The sequence below is a fragment of the Cheilinus undulatus genome, linkage group 6 (assembly GCF_018320785.1).
Source record: "Cheilinus undulatus linkage group 6, ASM1832078v1, whole genome shotgun sequence".
NCBI lineage: Eukaryota > Metazoa > Chordata > Actinopteri > Labriformes > Labridae > Cheilinus > Cheilinus undulatus.
Genome location: NC_054870.1, coordinates 29,518,699 through 29,530,721, shown reverse-complemented (window position 1 = coordinate 29,530,721; position 12,023 = coordinate 29,518,699). Strand labels below are relative to the sequence as shown.

The 12,023-nt window shown below is 37.9% G+C and overlaps 1 protein-coding gene across 1 annotated transcript in view; it reads right to left on the bottom strand.

Moving 5' to 3' along the window:
- Positions 1–4,698: 4,698 nt before the first annotated feature.
- Positions 4,699–12,023, bottom strand: part of LOC121510726 (serine protease HTRA1A-like) — a 47,107-nt gene continuing 39,782 nt past the window's right edge. The window contains exons 8-9 of the mRNA XM_041788913.1: positions 10,596–10,691; positions 4,699–8,061 (exon numbers count right to left, since the gene is read on the bottom strand). Of these exons, the coding sequence (XP_041644847.1) occupies positions 7,893–8,061; positions 10,596–10,691 (265 nt within the window). The 3' untranslated portion in view covers positions 4,699–7,892. The remainder of the gene's footprint in view (positions 8,062–10,595; positions 10,692–12,023) is intronic.

The window sequence follows — 12,023 nt, the reverse complement described above, 5'->3', positions numbered from 1 at the left end:
CTTCCCTGTAAGACTGAACAGTTGAAGGTTGTTAACTGGAGGTTGATATTGATGTTTGTATTAAGAAGAGAGTTGTGTTGACATCTGAGTTAATAGAACACCTTTTAGAGTTAAGTGAGCAGTGTTCAATCACTTTGAGTATTTTATTGTCACTGTACTCAAATTATTTGACAGTCATCCCTTAATCTGCAGAGCTTCAGACATTATTTTGCACCATGACAGAAGTTCCTGACCCAGTTAGAGAAGTCTAGCAATAACAATATATAATGGATTGTGTACTGAACATGATGGAAGAAGATTCCTGGTTCAATGTGCACCTATTAGTTATTTTTACCTGTAGTCACTTAAGAGTGTCTAACTCTTAAGTGTTCAAGATTAAAGTGTCAGTAGAAGAAAGGGGAAATTGCAGTGCATGAAGATCATGTGGCTTTATGAAAATGGACTTAAACATGTTTTAAGTAGTATTTAAACAGAATTTTAAAGCATAAGAGAGTTTCCACAGTGAAGATTAACATAAAATTTGAAGTTAACCCAACATAAATGTATACATGAAATTGAGTTGATATAACTGAGAAGTACTTTCATTTGACTCAAAAGAACTCTGTTGATACAACTTGTTAATCTGAAGCAGGAAAACTTGATGCAATTGTGTGTTACTGCTTGAAGTGATATTTTCAAGTTTATCCAACTATTCTCTTTTTTGTGGAAACAAACATGGCTTGAAAAAAATGTCTGTAGATGTAAGCAAAATAGCTTTTGAATGGGTCTGCCAAGGGACAGAAATGTTTTTTATTGGGTTAAATTACTTAAACTATTTCATGCTTAAGTCACTTTTATAGTTTCATCAAAGTTCTGTGTTTTTTAGTACTATCTTGATTGCCCTATCAAGCACATAAACATTTGGAAGAAGAATAGGCTCTAATCTCATCATGCAGTCTCAGTAAAACCTAATGAAGTATGCTATATAATCAACAAACATGTGATTTTATATAGTCAAGTTTTACTGTTCAGTGCATACTGGACAGAATACCCATGCACCTGCAGCATGCTGGAAACAGAAACCAGATAGCTCACCAACATAGGCTCTGGTCTGGAGCACAGGTGGTGTGAAATAAATTAATAGAGTGTTATAAACCGCCTAAGGTCTGCACGGCAAAGTGGTCGAAATTGTATCAACACTGACATGAACATACTCATGCATTATAACATCTTCAACGCACGAATTAATCTTTAAAGATGGAGTATGGGCCACATTTTTGGAAGTGGTTAGTCCTAAAGCAGAGACATGGAGAATATGAGAATTTGTTTGTATTGTGTTTCAGCTTTTGCAATCCCATTCAAAGAAAATAAAAGAACTCATAGCTAAATGCTTTTTTATTATGTCATGGGGTGGAAACAACATGAGCATTAGCTCCACAATGCTGTAATGCAAATACAATCAACTTTCTTTTCTTTTTCTTCCAGACCCTAAAACAAATGTCCTGCCCTCAGTTTGATCAATGAAAGGACCGACAGTGCTTTGATCATAAAAGTACTTCTTATTATTATTCTGCAGCAATTGGATGGAGATAAAACTAAGAAGAACTCACAGCATATTCATTTGAAGTTATAGATGCTTGTATTAAGGCTGACAGAGTGTGTGTCACTCCACATCCAGGCTCAGAGATGATGAGGTAATATGGCCAGGCCCTGGATGACTGATAGTTTGGAGCTCAGCTTTTGGCAGTCTTGCATTTATTTCATCATTAACAGGCAAACTGTACAGCTGGGTCCAATACTATGCGTACTGTAATCTCTCAGTGTTGTGGAATAAATGAGTCAGACCTTTGTGTGTCTGCCAAGTGAAATATAAACATCATAGTCTCTGTGTGACATCTGTGCGAAACACTGCAACACTAAGGACAAATTAAGATGGACTGCAGCACTGACGCAAAGCCATGAGATGGCAGCAACACTTGCTGTCACGTTTTTGTTTCAGTGCTTTCCTGCTAAAAAAAAAACTATTACACCTTTAGCCATTCATCACAAAGTTACTATGTAAATGAGACAGTTTTGTATCAAAAGAGGTCAAAATATCTTATTATGTCTAGATAATCTATAAGATAATGTAGAATAAAGAGGATGCCTGTGGGCTTCAGGGGAAAGCATCCGTCTGTTGTATCCATCCATCTTCTTCTGCTTATCTGATGTTATAGATGTGGTTTATAAGAATTGAAGAACTGAAACTTCACCGCTTATTGAAGTGGGCTCTGACACTGAAATTATGAAAACTTAGAACAAAGACAAATATGAAAGCAGAGTGTCTTTTCCTTAAAGAAATCACACAACACAAACCAATCAGATTCAAGCACCCATAATGAGCAAGAAGTAGAAAAAAAAGTGGCTGTTGACAATAGGTAACCTAGCTTCTCTTTGACATTGTAATTTAGGAAGAAATGTAAAGATGATTATTGCAAAGGACTGTTTACAGTAGAAGAAAGTGATATTGAATGGATTAGTAAAAAATAAAAGAAAAAACCTCAATGAAAAAACGTATCCCCCTTAACCCAAGCCCCCATAACTCTTAGTGACAATTCTTGTTGTAACTTACCATGCATTGTAGTCATGCTTACGATATGCCATTCCTGATTATCTGAGTGATTCAAATATGACCATGTTTTAATGCCATCATTACACCTTAAATTGCCCTTTACTATCGCGGAATGAGAGGAAAATATGAAGAAATTGCCTCTGACAATGCACACAAGTACATTAAGCTACCTTTATGAGCTCCATATCAGTATTTGCATAGTTAAAAGGAGATTTGTCAAAGGAGGATGGACACAACTTTATACACTTTATAGCAGTGGTTCTCAACTGGTGGGTCAGGAGCCAAAAGTGGGCCCTTCATAGGAAATGTAGAAACACTAAAATATTGCAATATTGCAGCACAATACTGTATCGATACTTTAATTAATTCAACAATTAATCAGTTTCCATTTTCTTTTATTACTGCAAGCATTTTTATTCATCACAGCAATGAGGAAAATCCTCATCTTTAGATTGCACAAAGATAGTTAAAATGCTAGATGATACAGGACTATATATTTTTAATAGTGTTTAAAGCTTATATTACTATATCTTAAGAAAAGCTTGATTCTGTTGTGTTTCATTCAATATTTATCAATTTAATATTACATACCAGTAACATCTAGTAATTTATCGCCTTGCTCATAGTATTGCAGTATATCACAATATATCGCAAGATATGGTGTTGGCACCCCTATATCGCGATACATGCCTTATTGTCAGATTCTTGCCAGTGCAGCCTAAGTTGCGAATGTGTTCCAGGAATCAAAACTGCACTAAAAAGTCCATAAAAACTCTTTAAACAAATCTGTTTTTTGTCCTGTCTCCACGATCTGTCATTTTTTTCTACTGCATGAGGTCAGGGATGTAGCCAGGGATTTTGGGCCCCCAGAAAGAATATTGCACAGGGCCCCCCTTAACCGGCTAGCCAAGCAACAAATATTGCATCATTTTTACAAATATCCATACATTTAAATGTATTTCTGAACCATAATTTCTGGATTTATGAGCAATATTTTTACAATGGCTAAATTAAATTTACTTGCATTATTTCCCAGCACTGGACTATACCATTTGGACATTTTTGAGGGAGAGGCAAGGATAGTATATTATTTCACTATATTTGATACAAATTTCAGTCTGTTGGCCAATTAATTTAGTTGCTTTTGATTCAATAATGACACACTCTTTATTGCAGGCTTCCAAAAAACCCGAATGTGGGCCCGGGTTATTAGTATCTTCAGTGTAGCACCCTGTGCTACACCCATGCATGAGGTACAAACTGTTGCCAATTTTCAGTTAATACATTTAAATGTAATATAATGTACAAGGAATTTAAGAAATTTTCAGATGCTAATGCCACATGAAAGTCCTTAGCATGGGAAGGTTTTGGACCGCTTTGATAAAGGTTGTTTCTCTGTCTTTTAAACAACTGTGCAAAGCTTTCAAAAGTTTTTCTAATGTTGCCGGATTGGGTAAAGAATAACAAATCTTTCATTGCTGATATTGTGGTTTATGGGGGAGAACTTAGAGCTTCTGTCTTGTTATATCTTTTTTATATTCAGGAAAAGGGTTTTCAGACCAAGACCTTCCTGTAAATCCTGAGGCCCATGGCAGTTTCTGGTGGTTTGTGCTGTTCTCATGGGATCTATTTCATCATCTCCATCCAAAATGTATGTGGTACACAAAAATCTCTCCCAAAATATTGACTGTATTCATACAAGGCCATCATCTGTGACCAATGCATGGTGGGTCAGGTCTCTGTTTGGCTCACATTCCCGTCTCTGAGGTCAGCCTCTGGAGCCCCTGGCCCAACAATCACTGCAGACCACTATCAAACCCATATGAAGGCAATAAAATCCAATCTAAACCAGATATCCATTTATTTTATGACCTTTTTTTGTGTGCGGCTGAGGATGAGCAATGGTTAAGCAAACTCTTGACTTACTAAGAAAATATTGACATGTCAGCCTCTGTGCTGTTGTGTTTTTCTTTGTGTCTTTGGGAAAAAGAAACAAAGAAAAGGGGAAAGTTTGTAAGGTGAGTGTAAAAACAAAAGAACATAAACTTTATTTTCTTATATCACATAACAGACATAAACATTCTACAGTATTTTTAAAAAGGAGTTTATAAAACAACAATCATACGAATCAGAAGTTTACTTAGCATGTCTGGAAATTGTTCAGAGTATGCAATTGAAATCCTGACTGAGCAATAGTCCATAAAAAAAGGCCAAAAGGAGAAAAAGAGTAAGAAATGATCTTGAAAAGCATCTGATCAAAGTTTAAAGACTTGAAAGACTTGAAAGTGAAAACACACAAGTAACAGAGTACAACACTGCCTACAGAGTATCTGCAGGTGTTTCTACGCGAGCCAAGAAAGGCCAACTGGCAATGATTCTTTTTTTAAATACAGTTAAATAAAATCACAAGTGATTTATTTATTTGTTGTAGAAAACACAATATTTAACACGTTCTTGAAAGTCAAAGATGTGGAAACCCTTGGTGAAAATGCATATGTACTCACATTTTCCAGGGAACTTCTGGTTGTTTTCTTGAGATATAGACTTATACTCCCCTCCTAAATTATTGGAACAGTGAGGCCGACTCTTTTATTCTGCTGTCGACTAAAAACATTTGGGTTTTGGATCCAAAGATGAATATGAGACAAGAGATCAACATTTCAGATTTTATTTCCAGGTGTTTACATCTGGAGCTGATACATGACTTAGATGATAGCATCTTTTGTTTGAACCCACCCATTTTTCATGTGACCAAATTATTGTAACATGTGACTGACCGGTGTGTTTTGTTGCCCAGGTGTGTCCAATGACTTTGATTTTTCAAACAATAAATAGCACTGAACGTCTACGCTCTGGTTTTCTAGGTGTAACCAACATGAAAACCAGAGAGCTGTCTATGGGTGAAAAACAAGTGATTGTGAAGCTGAGAGAAGATGTAAAATCAATCAGAGCCACTGCACAAACATTGAACATAGCCAGTACAACCATTCTGAATGCCCTGAAGAAGAAAGAAACCTCTGGTGTACTCGGTAACAGATGTCGAACAGGTAGTCCAAGGAAAACAGCAGCAGTTGACGACAGAAACGTTGTAAGAGCTTAAAAGAAAGACCCTAAGGCAACTGTTAGTGACATCAGCAACAACCTCCAGAGGGCAGGAGTGACGGTATCACCATCTATTGTTCTCAGAAGACTTTAGGAACAAAAGTACAGAGGCTACACCAGAAGATGCTAACCACTCATTAGCAAGAAGAACAGGCTGGAATTTGCCAAAAAGTACAAAGACAAGCCTTAGAATTTGGGACAAAGATTTATGGACTCATGAGTCAAAGATGAACCTTTACCAAAGTGATGGTAAGGCTAAAGTCTGGAGAAAGAAAGGATCTGCTCATGATCCCAAACACACAAGCTCATCTGTGAAATGCAGTGGAGGTAATATCATGGCTTGGGCTTGCATGGCTTCTTCTAGGATGGGCTTATTCATCTTCTCTGATGATGTAACACATGAGGGTAGCAGAAATGAACTCAGAAGTCTACATTTTGTCTGCATATTTAAAGAAAGATTCAACCAAACTCATAAAGAAATCTTTCATCATTTAGCAAGATAATGACCCAAACAGCAAAGGAGTTCATCTGGGGCAAGAAGTGGAAGAGTTTAGCCTGGCCAGGTCAATTTCCAGACTTAAACTCACATTTTACCTGCTGAAGAGGAGACTGAAGGGAGTAACCCCCCAAAACACACTAAAAGAGGCTGTGATGAAAGCCTGGAAAGCATCACAAAAGAGGAACATAAAAGTTTGGTGATGTCAGTGGGTCACAGGCTTGATGCAGTTATTGCAATATTAAGTCTTATTCACTTTAATCTATTCTAAGTCGCTACATTCAAATAGCTTTGCTCACCTACTAATTTGGTGTTCAGTTACAAACAATGCTTTCTTCTAAGTTAAGCATCAGATTCAGCTGAAAATACCTGGAAATAAAAGATGACATGTTGATCTCTTGTCTCATATTCATCTTTTGATGTTTTCAGTCTACAGCAAAAATAAAGGAAATGAGCTCACTGTACCAATACTTTTAGGAGGGTTGTATGCATCTATCATGAGATAGACTGAATCACAACGTAATTCCAAGGCGTGATATTTGCTCTCCTGTATGACATTAGCCTTTACTTCACATTCCATGGAGGTGTAATGGGGACCTTGGAGATGGTAACAAGGGTGCATCAGGGGCAAGAATGGGATCAGTAGCAGAGCCAATAGTGGAAAACAGCTCTGCATGTGTATTTGGATTAATAGGCAGATCGGACATCAATTGTTACGCTGTTCTGCAATTTGAAAGTCTTAGTGTGTAAGTAAGGTGGAGCTTCTTTCCAGCACTGCATGTAACACATATAGCTGTTTTCTGTTAAAACAAGTTTTCTAAAGTTTTTTTCTTGAAACCTTACACACTTTTTTCTCTTTTTGACATGTGCAAAAAGCACCATAAGATGATCACTGTGTTAGATCAGACCACAACATTTCATATTACCATTGCCCCCACTGATGACCTCACTTAAACTTGTTTCTCTCTGTTTTGTGCTTTTGCGGTCCTGATGATACAAGACAAACAAGATGAGATCTATATAAAAAAAACAACTGTTTGTTACTTGTTGCAGAAAAAATGAGTAAGTGTATTGTAAGGATATGTGTTAACTTAAGATTTCCATAGAATTCAAAGCTGATTATTAATGTTTATCAGGGATCAGGAGAGTTGTGCATTAATGCAAATGTAAATTTCTTATTAAGGAACACTGATTGTTACTTTAAAAGTATCAGACAGTACTTCACTCTGAGCTGAACATGCAGAAAATGTATTTTGTCCTCTGTTAGAGATGATATATTGAATAAGGATAAGACTGTGCATTTAAGTACTCCACCCAACAGTCATCATAGTGACTTTGAAGTTTAAATCGGGGGGGATCAGATGATTGGAAATTACTTTATCTTGAAAAATATTCAGTTTCTGTATTTAATGAAAATGAGAAAAAAACATTTTCTTGTCCTGATAACATGAAACAACAAGATTATTTCCAGGTAATTACCTCATGATTTTCTAAATAACAGATAAAAAAAAAAATCATTGCCATGCTGGCCATTTTGACCTTCTGTACATTCCTTTTTAAGACAAAGCCAGACTTGTCCTGTTTGTGTGGCATCACTGGCCTTGGCCACAGGGGAGAGAGGGTGTCAGTAGAAGTCCCCTCCCCAGTGTAAGGTCCACTGGTAATGAGTTAAAACTAGCTCCAGCTCCTGTGACTTGTGCAGGGTCAAGGGTCAATCTCCATGGGAACAACCGTTAGGATGGCGTCCTCATTTCCACGGCGCACAACTACTCTCAAGGTGTCAATGGTCTTGATGGCGGCGCTGACATCAGCGGCTGTCGAGATCCTCTGGCCATTTATTGAGATTATGACATCATGCTCTTTGAGTCCAGCCCTGGAGGAGAGGAGGAGAGAGGACTGATTATAATGCAGAACAAATGGATGGAAGAAAATGTTTACTTGGTCTAAAATACATGAAAGAAATAAAAACTGAATCAGGTTTGAGAAGGCTGCTCTCAGTTGGAATATACTGAATGAGGGTTGGGTAAGGAGGGGAAAGCAGTGACGTTTGTCCTGAGAGACTGGTGCTTAGTGAAATGTCAAGACACCACCTGTCAAAGTTAGGAGCCCTAAAATGGTCCCCAACACAGGTACAAGACAGTTTGGCCGTTCATCTGAGATGGAAAAACAAGCTAAAACATTCTAAATAAAACTGGATTTGACTTCCATTTAGGGTTAGGGTAAGGGTTAAAGTAAGATGTTTATGTGAATGTGAGTTTACATGTTTGAATAAAGCCAAGTTAACAGTCTGCTTAAAGGAAAAAACTTGTCCTCCATTAAAACATTATAACATCAGTTATGTAGCTCTGTTATCTGCTATGTAGATAATGGAGCCAAGTAGCTAACATAGCTAAAAATAAGTTCACAGAGCAGCTACATAAGCTATGAATTTATGTTATCTGCATAGCTAAGTTAGCTTTAGCTACATTTGCTTAAGCTAACTAACTTAGCTAACTTAGCTATAGATAATGAAGCTACATAGCTATGTAGCTAAAGCTATGCTCACAAAGCAGCTATGTGAGCTACGTAGGCACATTATTTAGATTGTTACATTTGCTACACTGGCCTTCATAGTAACATTAATCATGTAGCTAGTGTAGCTATGGTAGTTTTAGCTAAAGCTAACAAAGCTAAAGCGAGCAAATATTCATGTAACTACTTCTAAAACGGGTCCATATATAATTCAATCTTGGATTAAACCCCCGGCCCTTTTCTCTGTTTTATTTCTGAAATGATGATTGGTCTGTAATGTTTACAGTGTGGTTATTTTATGAACACAACTGCCGCACTTTGTCTGTGAATGCAGCTGAATTGAAAAAGAAAAGAAGAAAAAAAAAACGCTTCACTTTGCTTCCTCTCTGATTTATGCTGCCAAAAGGAACACTCATTGACAGTGGCCATCAGAAATTTACAGTTGTAGGCAGACCCCTCTCCAAAGGCAGAACTTCCTCTCTGCTTAAATTTACTGTTTCCAGCTGTTTCAACAAAATATTTTACTTCTTTTCTTTAAATCAACACGTGGATTAATGATCCTTCGGTCAAGATTTACATTCAAGGAAGGACTCCAACCAAGCCTTCATCTGGGTAGGGGAGTCAAAAACACACAACAACACATTTATTTGAAGAATTTTTACAGGATTTTCTTTCAATTTAAAAAGTGCATTGCCTGCTTTTCTTAACATAAGGTGTTACTTTAATTTCTCCTTCAGACTTCAGGATAAATAAATAAAACAGCAGGTATATACATTGGCCGACAGATGAAACACATCACTCGCATAGTAAAATAACTCAAATCAAGTCATGTGCCTCAAGTGCTTAATACAAATCTAACACATCCAGCAATGCCTGGGTTTGCTCACGCATCTTGGCGAAAATTTCAACATCTGTTGTAGGAGACTTAATGATGGAACGATCATGAGAGAACTGCAATATGGAGCGCTAAGCTAATAAAAACCTATTAGCCAAATGCAGGAGTAGTAAACCTGAAATCACACACAGACTGAGGCATTGATATCAAACACTAACTCTTAACACAGCTGCTTAATCACAACCACATGTGAACACAGACCACCACACCTTCACTTGCACCCATTAACACAGCTTCAGCTAAGTGTAATCTCTTCATTACACTTTAGCTGCTCCAACAGGGTGAATGGAAGATTCTCTACAGCAGGGTCGAAACCTCCAAAAAAAGTTAATTACCAACACAATGAAGGAGTTCAAACACATGGAAAAAAACAAAAGAACTAAAAACCCCCACAGAAATGTTATTATGCAAAAAAGCGGAGAGATTAAGCAGTGAGTAAACTCTGACGAGGCCTCACAGAGGCCGTCGCTCTGGAGTGGGCAGGGTGAGCAGGCAGAGGAAAACCACAGTGCAGCTAGTAACCTACCAGCATGAGGTTTAAAGGAAATAGCTGACCTCAGCGTCTCCCGAGCCCCCACTCTGCTAGAGCTGTGGTGTGGGATGATTGGGGAGGGTTGGATTGTGGGAGGAGGGGGGTATTTTAGCAGGCCAGGCACTCCAGGCACGCTGAACTGAGCCATGAATTAACTTTCTGCCTAAAGACAGTTGTGTATGAGGCTTTTGTGTGCATTTGAACTGGTGTCTACGCTCACACTTGACAGTTAGAGGAGGGAAATAAAACAAAGAAAGGAAATGAAATACGCTGTCTATTTGCATTACGAGAGCAGGGCAGGAGTTGCATGGAGAGTGATGAGAGTCGAGAGAGAATAAAGCACACGTGTGAGCTGTGAAAGTGCCAAAGAAAATATCCCAGAGCTGAGGAGTAGTCTGAAGTTACAACCGGTTTTAACAGTTTAAGCTGAACCTATGTAGAGCCATATGTGCAGAAATGTTTTCCTTACGTTGCAGCTGGTGTCTTTGCAATGACCTCCATAACGTAAGCTCCAGAGGTGATGTCAGGAAAGTCATGGTGGCGAGTCTTCAGCTCTTTGGCAAGCCTAAAAACACAGAAAAAAAATGTAATTTAGCATTTCAGCAGCTGCTTAAACTATGATATCTGGACTTTCACCTAAAAATCACCAGTTAACAGGGTCATTTGTTAGACTGAAAGACCAGGATTATCATATCCACGAAGAAGTGATGGTGTGATCTGAAGCTATTATTGATTATTGGTGGTAAAATTGTGTGATATTATAGTGAAAAAACATATTTGGTAGCCTGATCACTGTACCACCATGGATGCATTGACAATGTATTTAAATACATGTTCTTTAGGATTGCCCTCCATTGGAGACAAGGGACCAAACCCAAACCCCGAATAAAGCCCCATACCATTATCTCCCCTCCACCAAACTTCACATTTGACACAGTGCAGTTAGCCAAGTAATTTTGCCCCACCTGGGGTTGCCCATCTGACTGCCAAACAGAGAAGCGTTATTTATCACTCCACAGAACACGTTTCCAGTGCTCCAGAGTCGGTGGGCCTTACACCACTCCATCTGACCCTTGGCATTGGACTTGATGATGCAGCTGCTCAGGCATGGAAACCCACTCCTATGCTTCATTGCTGAGTTGCTGCTGTTCCTAAACGCTTCCACTTTCTAATAATATCACTTATAGTTGACTGTGGAATATCATGCCGGGATGAAATTTGACCAACCATCCTACTGTGATGGCATCTATCACAGCACCACAACTGAAGTCACTGGGATCTTCAGAATGACCCATTTTGTATCATAAATGTTTGCAAATAGGGTCTGCATGGCTAGATGTTTAATTTTATACACCTGTGGCAATGGGTCTGATTAAAACATATCAATTCAGTACTTAACAGGTGTGCCCAAATACTTTTATCCATGTAGTGTAGTTCTTATAAAGCCTGGGCAGCATCTCCCTGAAGCCACAGTGATGTGGACTGATTACACAACTGCTCCTTTAGGCCTGACTTGAAAAAATCACAGACAGCTTAGTGAACAACTCAAAACTCATCTGAACCTTGTATAATCAAATATTTATCTTAGACCGCTACTTATTTCCTTTTCAATCCATACCAGGTTCTTTATTTATGTGGTGAAGTTAATGGTACAGTCTTCCATCTAACTGAGGTTTTTTTTTTTTTTTTCAAAATAAAAGCATGTCTATATTTAAACAGAAAATGATTTACCCTTCATATGAGATAGGACAAAAATCCAAAATGAAAGAAAAAATGCAAACTTGAGGAATTTCCTTATAGTATTCTGAAATAAATCATGATTAAAAATGTAATCAATGGACAGTCATGATATACAGTAGTATATCTATAAAGCCATATTAATAGAATTATAACTGCT